The sequence below is a fragment of the Cavia porcellus genome, unplaced genomic scaffold (assembly GCF_034190915.1).
Source record: "Cavia porcellus strain 051 isolate PalLab524CR breed Dunkin Hartley unplaced genomic scaffold, mCavPor4.1 scaffold_12, whole genome shotgun sequence".
Taxonomy (NCBI): domain Eukaryota; kingdom Metazoa; phylum Chordata; class Mammalia; order Rodentia; family Caviidae; genus Cavia; species Cavia porcellus.
This window is the reverse complement of record NW_026947495.1, coordinates 84352842-84376850: the sequence shown is the minus strand read 5'-3', so window position 1 is coordinate 84376850 and position 24009 is coordinate 84352842. Positions and strand designations below refer to the sequence as shown.

The 24009-nt window shown below is 40.2% G+C and overlaps 1 protein-coding gene across 7 annotated transcripts in view; it reads left to right on the top strand.

Moving 5' to 3' along the window:
* Positions 1 to 24009, top strand: part of Als2 (alsin Rho guanine nucleotide exchange factor ALS2) — an 80029-nt gene that overhangs the window by 50566 nt on the left and 5454 nt on the right. For all 7 annotated transcript variants that reach the window (XM_063259558.1, XM_063259561.1, XM_063259557.1 and 4 more), the window contains 15 exons: positions 2 to 130; positions 1144 to 1214; positions 1609 to 1675; positions 2178 to 2380; positions 2481 to 2546; positions 3458 to 3556; positions 4207 to 4371; positions 8873 to 8984; positions 9177 to 9254; positions 13672 to 13805; positions 14869 to 15036; positions 18846 to 18963; positions 20441 to 20598; positions 22917 to 23039; positions 23500 to 23676. In XM_063259558.1, the coding sequence (XP_063115628.1) occupies positions 2 to 130; positions 1144 to 1214; positions 1609 to 1675; positions 2178 to 2380; positions 2481 to 2546; positions 3458 to 3556; positions 4207 to 4371; positions 8873 to 8984; positions 9177 to 9254; positions 13672 to 13805; positions 14869 to 15036; positions 18846 to 18963; positions 20441 to 20598; positions 22917 to 23039; positions 23500 to 23676 (1868 nt within the window). The remainder of the gene's footprint in view (position 1; positions 131 to 1143; positions 1215 to 1608; positions 1676 to 2177; positions 2381 to 2480; positions 2547 to 3457; positions 3557 to 4206; positions 4372 to 8872; positions 8985 to 9176; positions 9255 to 13671; positions 13806 to 14868; positions 15037 to 18845; positions 18964 to 20440; positions 20599 to 22916; positions 23040 to 23499; positions 23677 to 24009) is intronic.

Below are 24009 nucleotides of genomic sequence, written 5' to 3'. Positions count from 1 at the left end.
GGATTCCCTGAGGAAGCCAGAGCGCCGCCTGCTGTGTGAGAGCAGCAACCGAGCCCTCTCCCTGCAGCACGCAGGCAGGTTTTCTGTGAATTGGTTCATTCTCTTTAATGATGCCCTGGTCCATGCCCAGGTAGGTTGGACTCCTAACCTTATACCTGATCTCAAAAGGTGCTAAAAGGCTGCTGTGATAACTAACTATAGTCACTAACCTAAGAGAGCCACTCTGGGGGTAGGCTGCTGTAATCAGTAAGTCCACACGTTGCTTAAGGATGAGGATGTTAAGAAACTAACTGGGCATAGTGGTGCATACCTGTTACCCCACCACTTGGGAGGCTGAAGGAGGAGGATCACTGTGAATTGATGTCAGCCTAGGCTTCAAAATGAGTTCAAGGCCAGGCTAAACTGCATAATAAAACCCTGTCTTAAAAAGACAGAAAAAAAAAAGAGTAACATTGTTAGGCAGTTTCTTTAGGTGAATATGATGGAGTATACTTTCACAAATCTATCGTAGAATGTGTGCTTCTTAACTGTGAACCTGTACAACATGTTACAGTGCTGAATATTTTAAGTTATCTTAGTACATTTTTTAAGTGTTAGTGTGTCCAAATGGGTTTCTTTACAGTACTGCCACAAGCACATGAAATATGTTGTGCTATAACTGCTGTGGTGTCATTAGGAGACAGAAATTTTTAAACTGTATAATTTTGTTGGACCACTATTATATTGTCATTGTGTGATACTTGACTGCATGCTATCAGTTTGTGTTGAAAACTGTTGATTTCTCTGCAAGTATTAAGCAAAAGAGTGTTTAACTATATTGCAGTCTCAATTTCAGAGGTCTCTTTTCTTCTCTGGTGCTGGATATTGAATGCAGGGCCCCCTGAAATCTAAGGAGGTGCTCTACCACTGAGCTACACCCCCCTGCACAGAGCTCAAGAAAGAGTGCCAGCCAGAAGGGATCCCTGAGTTGGCTGTGTCCTGGGGACTGTGTGTCACAGCAGTGGCACCTACCTGGATTTAGCCATCTCAGAAATTGTTCAGGAGAAAGCCTAAGGCTAATGTGGGCCAGCAGCATGACAAGTATGTCGGCCAGACCCAGGGCTGCATGGGCCTCCCCCCAGACTTCCTTCTTGTCTGTTGCAGTTCTCCACACACCATGTCTTCCCGCTGGCCACACTCTGGGTGGAACCACTCTCTGAAGAAGCCAGCAGTGTGTGAGTGTGTTTCCGGCTCTCCCAGCCCCATCCCCATCCCCATTACCAGCATCCTTCCTTCTGTGTGATAGGGCTTGGGGGCTGCCTTCCATCCTGCATAGCACATGAGACAGTGAAGTGGCCAGGATAATAAAATGGGGTGTTTGGATAATCATGGGAACTCATGACAGAGGCTAGGATGGCATCTGCATGGCTCGCATTCCCATTGTTCTCTGATTAGTGTGACACTGTGTGACCTTTCCCCACTGAGGGACCCATCTCCGGGACAGAAGTATTTGCATGTTACTGACTTTTGCTCACCTGGAAAGGAATAGGCTGGTTTTCATATTTGAGGATTGATACTGTAACAACCAGTTGTCATACCTCCTGGTGTTTATCCTTGCGAACCTTTTAGGAATGGCTTGAAGATAACTACACCCGAAGAACAGTTCACTCTCCTTTCATCAACACCCCAGGAAAAGGTTAGTTCATACAAGATTTTTTCAGTCTTTGACCTGGCTATTTCTGCTGTGGTAGCGTGACTGCATGCTCTCAGTTTGTGTTGAAAGAACAAAAAAGAACTGCTCTTGCTTAACCAGTGATACACAGGTATATCAGGTAAATCTTCATTAAAACAATAGGAGTTTTTGTTTGTTTGTTTGGGGTTTTTTTGGTGCTAGGATTCAACTCAAGACCTGAGCTTGCCAGGCAAGTGCTGTGCCGCTGAGCTACATCCCTGGCCCAGTAACTTGATTTTAAATACATAGCAGTAAATTTCAAGAGCCATTAATATTATTCAGTAAGGCAAGTATTAAGAGCCAGGCGTGATGGCACATGCCTGTAACCCCAGCATTTGGGAGGCGGAGGCATGAGGATTGTTGCGAGTTCAAGACCAGCCTGGGCTACAAAGTGAGTTCAAGGACAGCAAAGATGGCAGCATTTAGAGCAGTATTTGGTTTCTGAGCTGTTACTTTTTGCTCCTAGACCAAGTGGCTACGGGCTCTAAGCCAGGCTGTGGATCAGGCTCTGAGGGGGACATCTGGTCTCCCGCCCTATGGAAGTGGCAGTGGCATGCAGAGGCAAGAGCCACCTGTTTCCCGCAGTGCCAGATACACTTTCTACAAGGACCCCCACCTGAAGGACGCTACTTATGATGGGCGCTGGTTTTCAGGAAAGCCCCATGGCAGGTGATGGTGTTTAAGATTTATCTCTGGGATGAGATGCAGAGGAAGTATTGATTCTAGAAAATAGTAGTTGATGTGCATTATTTTTGCTTATGCCTTCCAGAGGGGTATTGAAGTGGCCTGATGGAAGGGTATATTCTGGCATGTTTAGGAACGGCTTGGAAGATGGGTAAGAAAATTGTTTAATATATGAGGGTTACCTGAAGTTTTTTTATCAGTTATTTTATGTTTAGAGTTGCTTTTCAAAACAAGCAGTAGATCTTTGTTCGGTTTTTTGGATGTACAGACAGTATATTAAAACAGGACACACAGGTGAGTGTGAAGAGAGCTAGGAATCTGGGGGCACAGCCTCAATTCACTTCGGGATGTGTTTTCTCTCCAAAGTTGTGCAGACTGAGGACCAGGGTACTGTTTATGATCACACTGTTGACAACATGTCTCCCTTCTCACTAAGAATATAGAGAAATTCCACTATTAATAGTTTAAAACCATGTTTTAGTGCTATGATATCTTTGTCAAAAGAGACATGTTCCTAGTGATATATTTTCCTAGTGATACTCTGATAACATCATTTTTGCATACACTTGTCAAACTTTCTAACATTACAAATGGGTTTACACAATAAATTTATGACTGAAGTATTCTATATGATGCTAAAAATAATGTTTTGCTATATAAAAAAAATGAAAAATAGATAGTTGTGTGTTGTGATGTCTTTTAATGGATTTTTAGAATGAAAACACCCTTTACATAATCTGCTCTATACCGTCTATACTACACATGAAGAAGCTGGTGTCCAGACTTACCAAGTGAGGTGGCTAGTGACAGAGGTAGGCCTAGGTCTTCTGTGTCGCATTTGCCTAAGAATAAAACAATAATTTCTGAATGTAACAGGCAAAGCTCTAAGACTTGTACAATTTAGGAAATAAGTACACTTTAAACCAAAACCCCATTTACCTCTGTCCTCCTATAGGCAAATCTCTTCTCTGACTTCCTCGTTGAAAGGCTCACTGGTACATACACACAATAGGTGAATGCATGATGAATCTGTCTTCTGATGTATTTTATTTTCCTTGGCAGGTATGGAGAATACAGAATCCCAAATAAGGCTCTGAACAAGGAAGACCATTATGTGGGACACTGGAAAGAAGGAAAGATGTGTGGGCAAGGGGTCTATAGGTACTGACGCAGGAAAGGCTGGAGTGGTGTTGCTCAAAGAATTCCCAAGGAGCAAATTTTTATTTATTCTTTTTAATGAGTGAAAGCCTGTGTAAAATCTTTTAACGAATAACCCCTTGCCTAGCTGGCACAGTGACACATGCCTGTAATCCTAGAACTCAGGAGACTGAGGCAAGAAGATTACTATGAGCTCAAGGCCACCTGGACCCTAGTGAGACCCTATCTCAAAAAACCAAAGAACAACAACAAAAACTATAATCCCTCATGTGTCACACTGAACTTGCCACCATCCTCCTCCTCAGCCTCCTGAGTGCTGGGATTGCAGGCATGTGTACCAGGTCCAGTGAATTTTATTACTTTAATGTGGACAAAACTTCATTCTTTGCTCCCCTTGGTAGCTCATTATTTTATTTTCTAATTAGGTACTAAACTTAATTTTTTCCCATGTCAGTACAGAAAACCATCTATGATGTCTTTAGTTTCTGAGATTCATTTACTCAAAAAGGAAATTTTTTGGTGGTATAAAATAGTCACATAATAATGAGAGCTGATAATGAGCTGGAGCATTGTTCTGGATATGCTAGACTTTGTAAAGATAAGCATCAGAATTCAGCGAGCATGTGATCCCTATCCATTCTCTGTAACCACAGCTATGCCTCTGGTGAAGTGTTCGAAGGCTGTTTCCAAGACAACATGCGCCATGGTCACGGTCTCCTCCGAAGTGGCAAGCTGACTTCTTCATCTCCCAGCATGTTCATTGGCCAGTGGGCAATGGATAAGAAAGCAGGATATGGTGTCTTTGATGATATCACTAGGTATAATATCACTATTCTGCTTGTAATCTCAATACATCATGTGAGGAAAATGTTCCTAAACTTCTCTAAAAGCGGTGATGCTTTCAACATATAAAGCTTTTAAGCTGGCCTAGGTGGCACATGCATGGAAGCCCAGCGACTCAGGAAGCTGAAGTTAATGGTTTAAGTGGCAGCTTAGAGGGACTGTCTCAAGATCAGAAGATCTGGGGAGGTAGCTGTGTGGTAGAGTTCCTGCCTAGCATGCACGAGGCCCTGGCTGCCGCCCACTACCACAAACCCAGAAAAAAGAAAAGAAAAATTTTCATAAGGAAACAGTTGGGGTCATCTTTTCCCCTCATTTTCTTGTGGACTAAATAGTAAGTTATTTATTACAGAAACAGAACAGTTCCCAATCCACATCAATACTGTGTTCTCTAAACTTCCAAAGTGCAAAGGCTTTACTATGTCAGAGAAGCTATCATATGAAGTTCCTATCATATGAAGAAAAAGCTTTAATGCAGTCAGTAGAAAGTGGAAATAAAAGGGAAGAGATGGGAAAACCAGTGAACAGGCCCACTGGTATTATACACAGCTGGTATCTAAATATTTTTTTGGTTGAGCTTCCTAGTGAGTCAGAGGTCTGTTACTGAGACTGTAGAGTACAGTTCTGTTGTCTCCATGTCTGATTGAATTTAATGTGCTTTTAGACTGTACTTCCCCGGCCCATCCTTAGCCACCTTGCAAAGCACTACAGCATCCAAAATATGGGATCTTAAAGAATTATTGTCATCACTAAACTGTGTGATTATTTAACAAGCAGTTTATACTTTTTTTTTGAGACAAGAGTCTTGCTATGTGGTTCACATTGGCCTTGAACTCATAGTGACCCTGCTGTGATCACAGCTGTTCACACCATGCCTGGCTTATCTTTTTAACTAGTATGATTTTTCTATGTTTAAGTAGGTAACAACTGAACCTTTTATGAAAAACCTCATTAACGTATTTAAGCAAAATTTGAGTAAATGATACTCATAGATAGGTTTGATTCTGTCTGTTGTCACATTTAGAACTTTTGGTGTTTTTATTTATTTTTTTTTTTAATTTAAGGAGAAAAGAAAAGAAAGAAAAAAAACAGTGAAGGGGTACAAGTTATACAGATTTACAGAAGAAAAAAATGCGCAGTAGGAAATCACTAGTTAATGGATTACATATTGCCATCTTAGAAATAATTGTTCAAGTCACAAAATTAAAGCTTGTAGAGTGGATTCCAACAATGATACTGCAAACAGTTCTGTTCAATGATCCAATAAAACTCTGTGATATCATTTTCTATCTTATACATTTAAATATACATGCAGTTATATAGTTTAGAGCACTTTCTTTTCCTCTCTTTTGTACAGTGACTATTACACATTTTGGGTTTCATTGCTCCCACGGTTCTTATTGCTTTTTTGGAAGAGAGTAAAACCAAATGTGACATAACAGAACAGAATCGGTCAAGTCAAAAGGGTGGACATAATAGATAATATAAAAACATAATACAAGGTGATCAACAATGGTTACCATAATGCCTCCCGCTATTTCTAATAGAATTGCCTATATCATTAGTTGTAATACAATTGAACAAAACCGTAAAGAATAAAACCGACAAAACCAAAACATTGGAGATATTGTAGGTCTTCAAAAGTAGATAAAAGTCAACGAGAATGGGCGTTATAATGAATCTCATTATCTTCTCAGCTGATGCCTAAACTTTCGAACCTGATACTATCCAGCAAAACAGAATAGAGGAACCTCAGTCAAAAACAAGATGGTGAGAGTAATACAGGGCTTCAAATCGAGATAATAGAAAGTCAAAGTGGGTTACTATATTATATCCTGCTATATTTTTCCCTTTAATTAAATGGATAAAAATAAAAAAGTAAATAATGGAGTGGACATTGAGAAAAAAGAGGGCATAACAGCGAAACAGGGCAGATCAAAACATAACCATTTAAGCAGAATAGTGTTTCACCACCAGATAATCCTGACCCAAAAATAGTTACCATATTGACTCCCTCCCTGAAGTCCTTGAGTACAACTTCATATACTGTAGCATTAAGTATATCAAAACAATGTAAAACCATTTAAGAGAATGACAGCATTATAGAGTATTTAGAATCGACTAACAGAAAATGAACAATGGTCTCTGTATAATCTCCTTGTCCTTAAAAGGTTTTTGCTTATACTATCGTACATAACAAAATCCAATAAGATACAACCTGTTTAGACCATTGGAGACAGAAGAACAAAAGCTAGATGAGACTTCAAAACAAGATGGTACTAAATCAGCATTACCTATTAAGATGTCATTTTCTCCAAAAAAAGCTGTTCCTATCATCCAATCTTCTCTGTCTCATTTCTGTTGAGCTCTTTTTCTGTCAGTAGCTGTCAGTTTGTCTTCTTCATTTTGTTCTCTGCTCCATTCGTTGTGGCCTCCCCGCCACTATTTCTGGGTTCTTTGTATTTTTCTTTTTTTAGAATATCCTGCAATACTTTCTGTAGGGTTGAATTGGTGGTTGCAAATTCCCCCAGTTCCTCTTTATCCTGGAAGCACCTCGTTTTTCCATCAATTTCCAGGGACAGTTGTGCAGGATATCTCAATCTTGGCTGGAGATTATTATCTTTCAAAGCTTGAATTATTTCTCCCCATGCTCTTCGTGATTTGATGGTTTGTGAAGAGAAATCTGCTGTAATTCTGATGGGTATTCCCTTGTAAGTGATCTGTTTCTTGTCTCTTACAGCTTTTAATATTCTGTTCTTGTATTGAATTTCTGGAGTTTTTATTATTATATGCCTGGGTGTTTCTCTGTTAGGGTTGTAGGTAGCTGGGGTCCTGTATGCCTCATACATCTGAGTATCTTTACCTTTTGCTAAATTAGGAAAATTCTCCTGGATTATTTCTGTGAGTAGCTTTTGTAGTTCACTTGTTTGTGTCCCTACTTCTTCTTTTATGTTCTTAATCCTTAAGTTATGGCTCCTCTTATCATCTTCTTGTCTTTGTATTATTGCTGTGTGTTTCTTTGTTATTTTTAAGAAGTTTTTCATTTCATTCTCCCATGTTTCAAGTCTGCCCTCCAATTCAGATAGTCTGTCCTTAGTTTCTTTCAAGCTGTTATGCCAGTCTTGGATAGACTTCTTAATTTCTTGATAGTCCCTTTGAACCTGCTTCACATACTCAATGCTTTCTCTGTTTTCTCCATCAAGCAATTCTCCCCTCTTTTTCTGTTCTTCCATTCCACCATCTGCTTTTTCCTGGGTGGTGCTTAGCATTTCTCTAACTATTCTGCATACTTCTAGCTTCAGGTCATTGATAACTTCATTCCTGAATTGGTCTATGAGGCTCTCTATATGGCGCTTAATGTATATTGGTGCGGTGTCCACTATTGCCTGTTTCTCAGGATTGGGGGCCGAGGAGCCTTTTTTGTTGCTTCCCTTCCCCATATTTTCTGTTCCTTATAAAATGCAATCTTACATAGGAGGCCCGGCTTTCCTGCCTGTCAGCCACAGCCTGATCAAATTGCGCTGGCTAGTTGTTCCCGCCCACCGCTGCGCCCCAGAGAGTTGCGGAGGAGGCAGCCTACGCGGGAGTCGGTCGCTCCTTCGGGCCACCGTCAGGCTCTGGGATCTGGGTTAGGCCAGCCTAGGGAGTCCGCCAGCAGCGTCACCCAGGCCAGGCACTTTTCACCAATCCCGTCCGAGAGGGGAATGTGTGGCTGGAGTTGCCACCGCGCCCTGCTCTTACAGGACTGCCTGAGCCCAGAAAAACCTCTGCTGGAGTCAAACTGTGGTAGGGAGTCAGTTTCTCGCTCACCTCGCCACCAGTCAGTTTTCGTGTACACCTCCTTGTCTGTCCTGTTTCCAACTCCGTTCGCAGACTCCCGTTCCCAGAGCTCGGCGCGTCTCTCCTTGCCGAGCCGCTGTGGAGGTAGCCAGCTGCCGGGCGGCGGGAAACCCAAATCGCGGTTTCCAATGGCGCGGGGTCGAGCCTCCACACCAAGACTTTTCTGTTCCTATTTTAGCGCCAGGACTGTATTCTAAGTTGGATTCTCTCAGCCCAGTTCGTTCCTGAGTCAACAGAGCATATCTCTACTGGTTCGTATCTCCTTAGTCCGCATCATTCCTGGCCTCTGAGCCGAGCCTTTCAGAGAGCCTTCAGTAGTTGCTGTTGTCTGTCCGCCATGTTCTCCCTCCCCCCGGTGTTTTTATTTTTTAATAATTTTTGAGTTAGGGTTTTACTAAGTTGCTAAGTTAATCAGGCTGGGCTTGAATTTTACTCTGCTTCAGCCATCTAATGCAAAACAGACCATAATATTGTTGCTGAGAAGACATTACTGTGAGCAAGAGGTCTTTTTGCTGTCATGCTGTTCCAAGTGGGAAGAGACAGATATAACAATTTTAACTAGAAAAATGGAACCAACACCTTACCTTCGCTGTCACTGGTTTTTCTTTTCATTTTTGTTTTCCTCTAATTTCTATACAGAGGAGAAAAGTATATGGGGATGTGGCAAGATGATGCATGTCACGGGAATGGTGTGGTTGTCACCCAGTTTGGATTATACTATGAAGGCAACTTCCACCTTAACAAAATGACGGTGAGTGAAACATTTGCGTGTAGTTACTTTAGGACTGCTGCATCCCCAGCTTTTCAATCATCTCGTTAATGTGCTGCTTTCTTAGTACTGTCTTCCTCCTCCCTGATGTGAGGCTTCTAAGATAGGGGTACATATTCTCCAAATCATTACATTTTGTGTGTTGTGATATTTGTGTTTTTTTTCTTCACCCAGGGAAATGGAGTTTTACTTTCTGAAGATGATACTATGTATGAGGGAGAATTTTCTGATGATTGGACTCTGAATGGAAAGGTTGGAAACTTTCTTTTTCTCATTCTAATATATATATATGCATTTATAGTATGTAATGATTACTTTCATTGGAAAGCTGTACACAGCACATCTTCGTTCTTTTTTTTTTTTAATCCCGCTCTGCTCTTTCCAACTTTTCATCTCCTTCCCATTTGCAAAAACTTTTTTTTTTTTTTTTTTTTTTTTTTGAGACAGGTTATCCCTGTGTAGCCCAGGCTGGCCTCAAACTTACAGCCATCCTCCTGGCTTGACCTTCTGAATACGCCACCATGCTCAGCTAAAAGCTCTATTTTCATCATTTTTTCCCCTTTTTTTCTTTCTTTCTTTTTCTTTTTTTTGTATTAGTACATGCTTATGTATGAGAAAAGCATTTTGTCAGAGTTTTCTTACACATCTGTTGAGATAAGCATGGTTTTACCCTTTGTTTTACTGCATAGTATATCTGTCACTATTTTTATATTAAACCAGCCTTCTATTTCTGGGATCAGTTGTACATCATCACAGTATATAATACCCAGGAAAGGCATAGCTGGACCACATGGAATTTCTATTTTGAATATTTTGAGGAACCTCCTAGCTGATTTCTATAGTGGTTGTGCTACTTTACATTTCTACCATCAACATAGAAGGTTCTTTTTTCCTCACATCTTTAGCAGTATTTGCTTTGAATCCTTGATGATAGCTTTTCTTTTCAGAGTTAAGATGGAATCTCAGTGTCTCTAATGGCCAAGATTGTGAACATTTTTTCTTGTATTTATTGGTCCTTTATACTTTTGAGAAACGTATTCATTTCAATCACATGTCTTTTAACTAGATCCATCTGTAGATTTTGACTTTACTCTGTTGGTTGCTTCTTTTTTTAACTTGATATAATCGTGTTTGTTCTTGGTATTACTTTCTGTGCAATTGAGGTTCTGTTCTTACAATCTTTCCTGTGCCTATTCTTTCAGAAATCATTTTTTTCTTCCAACACATTCACTGCTTCTGTTTTTATATCTAGTTCTTTGATCTCCTTTGATCTGATTCTGACACCAGGTGAGCGACGGAATCAAGATTGCTTATTCTACCAGTGGATAGCCAGTGTTCCCAGGACCGTTTCTTAAGAGGCTGTCACTTCTCAAGGGGTGTTGCTGGCCCATTCCTCAGACATGTCAAAGTGTTTAGGATGCTTTCTCCACCTTCTCCCTTGGTCTGTGCATCTGTTTTCTGTGTCTCATGCTACTTTACTGCTGTGGCTTTGCAAGATAAATTGCAGTCGGCAGTTGTAATGCCCAGCCTTGCTCTTGTTGCCCAGGATTGTGCTTGCTAGTCTAGGTCTCTTGTCTTCATAGAAATTTCAGCATTATTTTTTCTAGTTGTATGAAAAAAGCTGATATTTTGATGAAAATTACATTAAATCTGTATATCATTTTTGGTAATATGGCCATTTTGACAGTATTACCTCTGCCTATCCAAAACAGGGGATGTTAAAGGATCGTCTCATCTTAAAATAAGGATATTTTAACTTTTTTCCTTCCTTTTTGGGTTTGTTGTTTGTTTGTTTGCTTGCTTGCTTGTTTAGGAGACGGGGTCTCACTATGTAGTTTAGGCTGGCCCTAACTCACTGTGTAGCCTGGGCTGGCCTCAAACTCTTGGTAATCCTCCTCCTGCCTCAGCCTCCCCAGTACTGGGTTTACAGATGTGCACCACCAAACCAGGTTTATTCCTTGCTGTAGCTTTAGCTCTAGCTGAATTCTATAGAACAGGAGTGTTGGACACTTGACCTATTCCTGATTTTATTTATTTTTTTTTTTTGTCTTTTTCGTTTTTATCGGTACCAGGGATCAAACTCACGACTGCCTGCTTGCAAGGCAGGCGATTATGCCGCTGAGCTAAATCCCCAGCCCCCTATTCCTGATTTTAGAAGAAACGCTTTTCATTTTCTGCATTTAATATAATGATAGCAGTGAGGTTTTCATAAATGGCTGGGTTTTTTGAGACCGGATCTCACTACATAGTTAAGGCTGGTTTTCAGCTCACTATGTACCCCAGGCTGAACTTGATCTCCTGAAATCCTCCAACCTCAGCTTCCTGAGTACTTAATAAGCATGCACCACCGTATCTGGCTTACCATTTATCTTTATTTTATTGGTACATTTTAGATAGACTCAATGATCACCTTCATGGTGAATTTGTACCTGTCCATGAAATAGCTTAATTCTTTTTTTCATATTCCCCTCCCTTCCCTTCAGCCTTTCTTTCCCTCCCTATTTACAGAAGCTGTTTCCAATTTTTTCTTTCTATTCTTTTTGTTTTCCTGCCCCTTGCTTCCTTTCCCATCCCCCGCTCCATCATTCTCCTTCTCATTTGAACAATTTCTTCTCATTTCCCAATATTTATTATACATTTTGGTCCTTTTTTACACTTTTAGTTTCTTGCACTGGAGAAACAATGTAATATTTAAACATATGTGTCTGATTTATTTTCCTCAAGAATATGGTCTCAAGATGCATCCATTTAGGTAGAAATAGCTCAAGCTTATCTTTCTTTATGACAGAATAGTACTCTATTGTGTAAAAAAAAAACCCACATCTTTATCCATTCCTCAGTTGATGGCTATTTTGGCTGTTTCTAATATTTAGCTATTATAAATTGTGCCTCTTTAAACGTTGGTGTACATATACCATTGGAGTACAATGCCTTTTTTTTTTTTTTTTTTTTTGTCTTTTTCGTTTTTATCGGTACCAGGGATCGAACTCACGACTGCCTGCTTGCAAGGCAGGCACTTAGGCAGCTGAGCTAAATCCCCAGCCCCGAGTACAATGCTTTTAACTCTTTTGAGAATATACCAAGCAGGGAAGTGACTGATCCAAATGGAACCTTTAGTTTTAGTTTTTTGAGGAATCTTCAGACTGATTTCCACAGTGGTTGCACCAGTCTAAACTCCCACCAACAGTGGAGAGGGGTTCCCCCCCCCCCGCCATATTTGTTATCGCTTGATTTCTTGATAACAGTCATTCTTTCCCAGGTGAGGTGGGATCTCAGTGTTCTTCTAATTTGCATCTCTCAAAATGATCAATGATACTGAACATTTTTTCATATATTTATTTGCTGTTCGTCCTTCTTCATCTGAGGTGTGTATATTCGTTTCTGGTGCCCATTTTTGGTTGGCTCTTTAAATTTGGGAGATTCTTTTCTCTTTTTCTTTCAGGTTTTTCCTTTTGGTTGACTTTCCTTATCTGGCTTTGTTTGCCTCCGCTGTTTCTGAGTTCCTGTTCCTAAGCCTCTAGCTGGCCCTGAGGGACCTCTCCGTGAGCACTGCTTTATAGAAAACTTCAATTTCAGACTTGATTTCTTTACTTTTATTTTATAGGTTTATTCACATTTTCCTTTTTTTCATGAGTCAGTTTTGGTCATGTGTGTCCTAGAAATACTTCTTTTTCATTTAAGTTGTTTAAAAAGTAACAGTCATAAAGGTGTTCCCTTAGTATTCCATTCTGTTTTAGTTAGTTTTAGCTGCTCTAATAATGCCACAGGTGGAAAATTTATTTCCTCGCCTTTCTGGAGACTAGGACATTCATACCCAAGGCCCTGCTGTTTGGTGTCTGCGGGCCTTTCTTGCTGTCCTCACGTGGTAGGAGGGACAGAGTGGAAGGCAAAAGGACAGAAGGTTGTAGCTTGTGCCCCAGCCAGTGACCCATTCATAGGGTAGAACCCTGGTGACTTAATCATTTCCCCCAAAGGCCCCACCCTCAATCCCACCCCAAGTTTTTGAGGGGACACACATTGAAACCACAGCACCATCTAACCTTTTTACTTTCTCTAAGGATAGTAATATCCCATTTCATTATTGGTTCTATAAATTTGTCTCTTCTTGATAAATCTAATTAAATGTTGGTTTTATCTTCTGGTTTAATTGATTTTTTCTTTTTTATTTTAGATTTCTCTGATTTCTCAATTAACTTTTATTATTTCCTTTCTTCGTCTTGTTTTGTTCTTGTTCTAGTTTTGTATTGTGAAGTTCCGTAGTACTGATCTGAGGTCTTACTTTAGAGATAGTGTCACCTGCTCTAAATGTTCTCTAAGCCATGCTTAGCATATCCCATAAATTTTAACTTGATGTATGCTTGTTTCATACAACTGAAAGATTTTCCATTTTTACCAGGGATTTAGCTCAGCGGTATAAGCACCTGCCTTGCAAGTGCATGCATGTTCATGAGTTCGATCCCCGGTACCAATTAAAAAAAAAAAAAAAAAGATTTTCCATTTTTCCTATGGGTTTTCTTTTACCCATGAATCATTTTCATACACTTTGAAGATTCAGAAATACATTGGTAAAGAGAAAATTAAAAAGGAAAATGTTAATTAACCACATAGTATTGTTTCTTAATTGTTTTAATTGAAAATGTTTCCTCTATTTTTTCTCTAATTTACATAGGGTACACTGACATTGCTAAATGGAGATTATATTGAAGGTTATTTTAGCGGAGAATGGGGATCTGGGATAAAAATCAATGGAACCTATTTCAAACCCAGTCTGTATGAGAATGATAAAGACAGACCCAAATATCTGTGAGTTATTATTGTTTATTCTATATAGTTTTTGAGTGTTTTGGATTGTCTTGCTTTCATCAAAGCTGGTTAATATTTTAATAACAAAATCAAGGTGTTTTGGATTTGAGGGTTTTTTTTCCCTGAGACAGGGTCTTGAAATGTAGTTCAGGCTAGCCTTGACCTCACAATGATCCTCCTGCCTCAGCCTTCTGAGTGCTGGAATTACAGGCATGCACTACCACTCCTGGCTGCAAAATCAAATTTTTAAAAAACTTTTCCCCATTTTTTTAGTTGGGGGGTCACAATGTGGAATGAGACAGGGTCTTTCTATGTAGTCCAGACTGGCCTCAAACTTGGCTCAGTCTTCTTGCCACCTACCCGAGTGCTTAGGATTACAGGCGTGTGCCACCACACCTAGCCAAGTTTTCCTTTATATAAAAAAAGTGTAACCCCTGAATTATCAACTAACACCAGTGTTCATAACTAAATCAATGATCTTGGCTTAAATTATAAACCTCAAAGCCAGGCATGGTGCGGCACTCCTGTAATCCCAGAACTCAGGAGGCTGAGGCAGGAGGATCATTGCAAGTTTGAGACTAGTTGGGCCTACAAAGTGAGCCCAAGCCCAGCCTGAACCACATAACGAGACCCTGTCTCAAAAAGACAAAAATAAAATAAAATAAAAATAAACCTAAGTGATAATGATGTTTATAATTAAAAATTATAGGTGTGAGAGGAGTCCCACAGCAAATAGTACAGGGTTCCATGCTAAAAGAGCATTTTTCATTTTTTAGCAAGAATCAATTTAACCAAAAAAAAAAAAAAAAGAATCAATTCTGTGGAAACAGAAGAGTCAATTCTAATGTGCTTTGTGCTTAATAATCCATATACTTTAGTAAATGATAATAGCCAAATCAATTCCTTTTAAATTTTTGTTCAGTGTTTTCAAAATAGAGCTGTTTAAATAAATTTATAGACAGTTTGGGCCACAGAAGTATTCTCAATTATAAATCAGAAAATTTGCATTGTTTGAAACAGTTTTGCGCAGAACTGATTGATAAAGGTTGTGTGGCTCTATTAGGAGGAAGCTGGGAAACCTGGCAGTGGCGGCCGATGAGAAGTGGAAAGCAGTGTTTGATGAATGTTGGCGCCAGCTGGGCTGTGAGAGCCCAGGCCAGGGTGACGTCTGGAAAGCCTGGGACAACATTGCTGTGGCCCTAACTGCCAGTCGGCGTCAGCACAGAGACAGGTGGGTGATGCCTGGTGCTGGGCTGAGCGTGGTAGAAAAATGAAGTGTAAGACCAGTTAGTAGTCAGGACTCACTCACTACATTTTGTTTTAAAATAGAATTTAATTTAAAAGTTAGTCGAGTACTTCTCTTTCTGGGTAAGATGGATGAAAGCATGCCTCGTTTATCTTCTGTTGACTTAGCTGTAAACCTGGACAGGGTACAGGGACAGCCGTTTGAGAGCTCTGGACAGTAACAGGCGAAGTGAGCAAGCACAGCTGGACCCAGTGCTGAGCTATTGGGGTCTTTCTCTCTTGCTGTTCAGTCTGTACTCAGTGGAACCTGGGGCCTGGAAGTAAGCACAGTTTTACTGAAGGTCTGGAAAAATCCTGGCTCCCGCTCAAGGAGTAAGAACAGGTCTTCTGAGTGGAGGCAGCACCTTACTTCCTCTCTCCCTAGTCTCCGCCCTTGCCTCTGGGTTCTTCTGCAGCAGAGGTGGCGGCCAGAGCAGAGGAAGCAGCCCAGGATGGGACTTGGAGGAGCCAGGGCTCTAAACAAGTGGAATGCTGTCTGCTCTTGCCGAACCTCCGGTCCAATAGGCAAGACTAAGCCTCTTGATTGGTGGTTTTACTCTGTCCTCCCATCCGTGGCCCCAGTATGGCACATTCACAAAACTGAGTAGTTTCTGGCAGAATGAACTAAAAGTTCTGAGAGCCTGAAAATACCCAGGAAGTGAGAGAAAGAAAGCTCTGGAAACAACCCAGGAAGTTGCTTATGAACTCGTGGGCCCACCACACTGAACATATGCAGACTTGGTCTTCATGGTGTACCACAGGCCCTGAGAGCCACACAGGTCAACACACCTGCACTTGGGTCCAAGGTTGCTGTTCAGCTGACACCCACCCAGCTTTCAATGGTATTGGAACCAGAGCCCACAGAAGACTGGAGCAAAGTTTCCAGCTGCTTTAAGGGGTTCTGAGATCTTCACATTCAGTGATTTGCTAGAATTCAGATAACTCAATATATAGACGTCCTGTGAGTAAGATCCCAATAGCACAGTGGGAGTACACAGGCAGATCAGACAGCAGAAGACACCTGTGAGTGTCCCACAGTCTTCCCTTGCTCTGAGGAGTCATATAGCACACACTCTTGCCAACAGTAAAACAACTACGTGTGTGTGGATAGTGTTGACCTCCAGAGAAACACACTGGTGACTCAGGACTGTGATTTTCACTTGAGATCCTGTCATGTTGGCACCTTGTGCCTGGCAACCAGCAGAATCACTCAGTAGTCCTGAAAGAAAAGCTGTGTTCACCATAAATCACAGGGTTGACGGAGTCCGCAGAGAGCAGAATCTCTTATCAGTCGGGGCAGTTTCACATCAACATGGGGCACCTGGAGCAAGCAGAGTTCTGAGGCTCCAGCTGAGTGAGCACCAACCTTAAAAGCATGTCCCTCTGAAGGTAATAGTTCAGGCCTGCTGTGTTTACTCTTCATGCATGTGAGCATGAAGAGTAACATGACCCAGAGTAACCATGGAATCCAAGTCAGGGAGACAATCAGCAGACATTGGTGATGTGATGTTTGAGTTACCTGAAAAGAACTTTAAAGTAGCTATTGTAAAAATAAGCAAGTGAGCAACCACAGACATCTTTGAATAAATACTAAAATGAAAGTATCAGTGCAAGTGTGGTGGTGCACATCTCTAATCCTAGCTACTCTGAAGGGTGAGACAAGAGGATCACAAATTGGAGGACAACCTGGGCAACTTATAAGAAGGCTGGGAAAATCCAGGAGTGCTGGTGCACACCTGTAATCCCAGCACCCAGGAAACTAAGGCTTGAGAAGGGCCAGGCATTCAAAACCCACCTGGGCTGAGTTCAAGGCTAGTCTGGACTACATAGCAAGACCCTGTGTCAAACCTCCCCTCCCCGCAAAAAGGCTGGGGCTACAGTTTGGTGGCATAGTACTTTCACAGCGTGCATGAGGCCTTGAGTTCATTCCCCAGTACTCGGGGGAAAGTATCACCAAAGTAGTAGAAGCCATTTAGTGCTGAAAACTACAATGACCCAAATGACTGACCATGTGAACTCAGTAACAGAATCAGTGAACTTGAACACAGATTTGTAGGAATCATCCACTCTAAACAATATCATGGAGAAAAGCAGAACAGAGCCTTAAGGACCTGTGGGTTTAAATTCAAAGTTCAGAAAAAATAAGGGGTGGAAATTTGTTGAAGAAAAAAATGAAAATTTACGTATTTGGTGAAAGATATAAATCTGTAGATTTGAGAAGCTGAGCACCTGGATCAAGACAAAGAGGCACATCCACAGAGGCATCCTGTTCATACTCAAAGATGGAGCCAGGAAGAGCAAAACCTGCAGAAAGGCAGTTCCAGTGGCCACCTGCAGGCCTTATCGGCCGGAAGGCCGGAGTGTGACAATGTATTTGAAATGCTGAAAGAACAGTTACAGACAACACGTTTTCCCATTTCTCTCTGTTTCTCCTTTTTCTTCTTTTCTCCTGTTTTCTCCATCTGCCTTTGTTCAGACCTTACTCAATCAGCAGCTCACATAAACATTGCCTAACATTTGGACCTAAGGAATGTTCCACTCCCTGTAGTGAAATAATTAACTATTTTCAATCTAATTCTAGGTCATTTATTTTGGCTATTCCTTTATTGTTAAAATATCAGAGAACTTGTTTTGCTCTGTGTGTACAACTATATGTACTTGACTTTAGTTTTTTGCCAATTTCTTGCACAAATACTAGTTGCTTTCTAATACCCAGAAATTAAAGAAGTTTTAGCAAGTGTCCATGTACTCAGAATACAGGTGTATATTCTAAATGAGTAAATGGTCTAGTTTCCTACAATTCTTTGTACAAGTCATCAGTTTTCAAGTATATAAGCACAATAGAGTGATGTAGAAATTAATTCTAGGGATTGAAAAATATTTCAGGAAATGTAAATGTCTTATTGGTCTGACAAATAGTAATTGTTACTCTGCTAGAGAGATTAGTCTAGATTCTGTCTAATTACATACCCTCAAATATTGGGATTTAAAATAAACCACAGTGTCACAGCTTGCCTTTTCTAGGAAGTGGGATTTTTTATTCTCTGAGAAAAAGTAGGAATTGATTACACTCTCATTCTTGAGCCTCATGGTTGTTCATGAAGATGTAGACCTTGATGCTCTAACTTTGATTAACTATTGCTGGATGTTCTTAAGAATTGAGAATGAGTGAACTTTTACATAAAACTGTGCTGTAGCACAAAGATCTTACTTGTTTATTACTATTAATCTAATAGTGAATGTGCACGTTTGCAGTTTCTGCAGTTTGATTGCTAACCTGTGGTTTGTCTTGGCCTCTTATACAAAGCACCCCTTTACCCATCCCACGCTTCCTTGCCCCTCACCCTTGGGTGCCCACCCTGTCTCTTTGCTTCCTGAGCTCATTCCTTTCTTCATTTTCCCTTTGTTTTACTTACTTAGCTTCATCCTCTCTTTTACTGCATTTTCATCTCTAACAGGTTTATTGCTAGTTTTCTCTTCAGGCTACTGCCGTGGATTTCCCAACACCATGATAGATTAGAGCAAAATCTTCATTAAATTAGTGTAACTGGTTTGAACTGTTAAATGCTATTTTGAGTGAATGTTCTATGTGGATGATATCTTAGTAGAATGAACCATTTATGAGCTCATTTAAGCCCAGAACCACAGGATGCTTCCCTTCTTCCATATTTTGTGACCATGTTCCATGTGCATATTTACAAGATCTTACTTTATTGATATGAAATATATAATAGGTTTTCCTTTGCCTTCTTACAGTCCGGAAATATTAAGTCGCTCACAGACTCAGACGCTAGAGAGTTTGGAATTCATTCCACAGCACGTTGGCGCCTTCTCTTTGGAGAAATATGATGACATCAAGAAATATTTAATAAAGGTAACCTGGAATCAAACTGAAATTGGTTTCGTGAATTAATGATGTGACTACAACATTATATCACTCAAATGTTAGCCCTGTCCTGGTTTTATCTTATATGTATTTCTTGTGCTCGCTCTCTAAGATCACATTTCTATGTGAAGAAGGTATTCAAGGAATTTTTTCTGTTTGGATTTTTTTGGGATTTTTGTTTTGTTTTGGTTTGGGTTCTTTCTGTTTTTTTGTTTCTGTTTTTGTTTTTTAGATAGGATCTCACAGTGTAGTTCAGGCTGGTCTTGAACTCACTGTATAGCCAGGATAACCTCAAACTTGCAGCAGTCTTCCTGTCTCAGCCTTCCAAGTGCTCTACCATTCCCAGTCTGTTCAAGTTCCTAATTAAGATCAGAGTTTAAAGTGGCTTTGTGGGTTTTTTTTTTGTTTTGTTTTGTTTTGGGGTTTTGGTTTTTTGGTGATAAGGACCAAACCCAGGGCTTCCAGCTTGTTAGACAAGTATTCTACCACTGAACTAAATCCCCGGCCCCTAAAGTGGCTTTTTGTTACTAATACGAGCAAATGAGAGTCTGTCTAAGGGAAGCACACAGGCCTCCCCTTGGAATGCTGTCTGCTTCCTGTAAGAAGAGCTTCAGTCTAAAGTAGGGCATGCATCTGTAGAGGGGGCACAGGAGAGGGTATAAAGAAATCAAGGAAACAGGAGCATGACTGTTACAGTGCGTGATCAACAGTCCATGTTTGGTTTTCTCTAAGGTAACATTTCAAATTTTTTTTAAGTTTATAATGCATTATTTTATTTAATGGCCTTCCATATGAGGAGTTCCAAAGTATTTTCTCAAGGTGTTAAATGGGTTTTTAGGAAGATTAGAATCTCCAATAATCACTCTTTACTCTCTAGCTTGGTGAGCTCAGCTCACATATGAGTAGGATCACGTAGTTATTTGTTTTTCTGTGCCTGACTTAGCTCTCTTAATATTATGACCTTCAGTTCCATTCATGTGCTGCTGCCCGTGATAGGATTTTATCCTTTTTTATGACCAAATATTTTTTGTTGTGAAAGACTAAACGATGGTGGTGTTACCCAGAGGGTGATTATGCTAAGCAATATTGCATTGTATTATTGAATGTTCTTATCAAAAAGAAATGATAAATAATTGAAATTATGGAATAACCAAATTATCCTGAGTGTATGCACATTGTATAAATGTATCAAAATATCACACAATATGCCATTAATGTGTATAATAACTACCTGCCAATTAAAAAGAAAAATTAGGAATTCCAAATTCCTATTTCCAGGCTGGCCTTCATCTCCTGAGTGCAGGATTACAGGGAGTCCCCTGCAATGCCCAGTGTAGAAATTCCATCTGTGTCACTGCATTTATGCAGACTCAATACTTTGGAATTGCTTGTCATGTGAAACTGCTGGTTGATTGTCTGCTCTCCGTGCACACTGACTGGCTTCCTGGCCTTTCTTCCTGCCCAGGCCTGCGATACTCCCCTCCACCCCCTGGGCAGGCTTGTGGAGACGCTGGTTGCCGTGTACAGAATGACCTATGTGGGTGTGGGCGCTAACCGCCGGCTGTTGCAGGAGGCTGTAAAGGAGATTAAGTCCTATCTTAAGAGGATTTTTCAGCTGGTGAGGTAAAAGGTCTTTTCACTGAAGTCTGAAAGCTCTGGAGCAATAGTTCATTTTAATGTTTGTGTATTTTCAGGCTAAATCTAGACACTACTATTTTGTTTTGTTTGTTTGTTTATTATTCTTTATCTTTGGATTTTTGTGATAGGGTCTTGTCATGTAGTTCAGGCTGGCCTCAAACTCACACTGATCCTCTTGCCTCTTTGAAGGCTCAGATTACTGTCATGTTCCACCGTACCCAGCTATAGTTTTGTGAAGAATCTTAAGTGTTCTCCCTATTATTGTAAAAACAATCAAGAAAATACATTTATGCTGCAGGCCCTTAAACAGATTAAATAATGAAAATATGTTTTTAACTTACATTTATACTATAAACAAAAAAGACAAACCTTTGCCTTTGTTACTTAGTTTTATGCACTCTTACTCATAATTTTAATTTGAGATAAGATGTCTTTGTCCATTTTTGTTTCTGGTTTGGTTTGTTTTTGAAGGTCTAAATCACTAAAGTGTCCAGGTTAGGCTTGAATTTTCAGTCCTGCCTCATCCTACAAGCGCTGGGATTACAGGCATGGGCCACCAGGCCTGGCCTTGTTGTCTTATTTTGATTTAATGTCTAAGCAAAATTATGCCTCTAAAGCCTAACTACCAGTATCAAGTTCTGCTACTGAGTATTTATGTCCTAAAGCTTAGCAACAGTGTCATTTACATTTATTTATTCAACAAATCGATAATAGCCACCATCCTGTGGCCTGAGGGGCTTAAAAGCAGAACAAGCAAGTAAAAAAACCCACTGTTTGGAATTTAACATTGTAGTGAAGAGAAAGAATGAGCAACTAAAATATATAGTTTGCCATTGATTAGCACTTTAGAGAAAACTAAGGGTGGGGGGGAGAATGGGCTAGAGATGAGCGGCTGCTGTGTGCAGAAGGTGGGACTCTACCTATCAGGTAGCATCTGTGCAGGAACTTTGAGCCATTATGGTTTGGGGAAAGCAAATTCCAGACAGTAAGCAAATTCAAGTTGGAGATATACAAGATTTTTTATTGAGTTTATGTCGACAGATAAATATTAGTTATATAAAAGTTTTGAATTTTTCCTAGAAACTTCTTTATTAGCCTCAAAACTGATACACATATTTGGAAATATTTACAGTTTGGGGGGATTAAGTGTGTCCGTTGAGATCTTAGGACTGGGAGTGTTTTAGCTCTCCCATAAGCTGGATGTGTTTAGCTCTCCCATAAGCTGGATGTGTTACTTGGCCTGTTTTAGTTTCCCCAATTACAAAGCAAGGGCGGAGGGAGAGGCAAAAGTAGAAAGAATTGCAAGCTGCCTCTGAAAGATCAAGATTTAAGCCTGTAGAACTAAAAAAGACAATAAGCTTATTTACACAGAGCCTGCCAACATACCAGAGGTCAGAGATAAAGTCTAGGAGTAGGGCCGAAAATTTAACTTTCAACAACTCATCTTTGTAACAAAACACTTTTAAAATTTGCATTAATTGAATTTTTATAATTTATTTAACCATCTTTTAATATTGAACATGTAAGTAGTTTTGACTGATATTTGCTTATGTCTGAGAATAATGGTCTCTGGTCTAAGTTAGGATACATTGACCTCAGATAAGAATTGCCAGTAAAACATACTTATCTTGTGTAGCTCAGATGTCTTCATTCCTTAGTTTACTGATAGGTTTTTAAAAATATTGTGTAGGGCAAGGGATATAGCTCAGTGGCATAGTGCCTGCCTGGCAAACGCAAGGTCCTGAGTTCAATTCCTGTTACAAAACCAAAAAAAAAGTAAAAAAAATATTTAGTGTCTGCACTTTTTGTGCACATATGTGTCTGTTGTTTGTTTCTGTTTTTGGTTTGGACAGTGTCTTGCTATATAACTCAGGCTGGCCTTGAACTCGTGGTCCTCCTGCTTCAACCTTCCTGGACTGTGGGATAATAGACAAGTGTTATTGTGGCCTGTAGTAGCTACATTCATAATTTTATTTTTTAAGCAGCATCAATAAATAATCTCAGAGAGACAGCTGGGCGTGGTGGTGCATGCCTGTAATCCCAGCACTCGGGAGGCTGAAGTAGGGCTATCACTGTGCGTTTGAGGCCAGCCTGGGCCACAAAGTGAGTTCAAGGCCAGCCTAAACTGTGTAGTGAAATCCTGTCTCAAATATAAATAAATAATCTCAGGGAACTAAAATATTTACTTATGATAAAGTTTTATTTCATAGGTCTTTATGTGAATTAACGAAATGTATTTTTAGTATTCTGAGCCAATCTAGAAAAATAATTGTGTGGGTTTTTTTATATGAATTGTTTCTTAGGTTCTTGTTTCCTGAACTTCCTGAAGAGGGCAGCACAATTCCTCTCTCTGCTCCTCAGTCCACTGAAAGGAAGTCGTTTTGCACTGAGAAGTCAGATTCCAGATCGGAATCACCAGAGCCAGGGTAAATGGAGTTGAGTGAGAAGGTGGAGAAAGCGGGTGCGGGCCAGAAGATGTTATCAAAGAGTCCCCAGAACAAGTGGCTCTCGCTAGATCTGTTTGCTGGTTTCTACCATGGTGTGGTTGGATTAGGTGATCTCCAGGTTCTGTGAGGTCTCAAGCTCTGTACCTCAGGAAAAAGCAGACACGAATAACTGGCACAATGGTTGCCAAGCAAAGTAAATCATGCAGACCAAGGGAAACCACGGAGGAAGCAACCTCAAAATGGAAACAGATTCAAGCTACTGGATAGACTTCACAGTTAGTGAAAAACCAAGTTTGAGGCTCCTTGTTTAACAAGTAGAGTAATAAACCTTTACATTTTTCCATATGTACTTTGAATTTTAAAAGCCAAGCTTCGGTCTTTGATTCTGTGTGCAGTTTAAATACAAATGCACCTGGATTTCCCCTCCAATATTTTGTAGTTGTGTGGTAACAAGCTCTGGATTACTGCTTCCTGTGCTGCTGCCGCGGCTGTACCCACCGCTCTTCATGCTGTATGCTCTGGAACACGACCGTGAGGAGGATGTCTACTGGGAATGTGTGCTGCGGCTTAACAAGCAGCCAGATGTGGCTCTCTTGGGCTTCCTTGGAGTGCAGAGGTAAGCTGAGTAATTAGTTATAAGCAGAACCAAGAGGTGTTTTTTGTTGGTTTACTTTTTGGTTTTTGGTACTGGGGGTTGAACTCATGACCTCACACTTGCCAGGCAGGCACTGTACCACTGAAATGTACCCCCAGCCCCACCAAGAGTTTTTAATTTCAAATTTATCAGCATTATCAGGAATGTGGTGTCTGGTATTTACTTTTATTTATATATGTATGCATATAGATGACATGCAGTTTATTTACTTATTTGCATATATCTTAATAAGCCAAAGTAATATTTAATCATCTTCATTTCTGAAAATAGATGGAAATGAATATGAAACTGCTT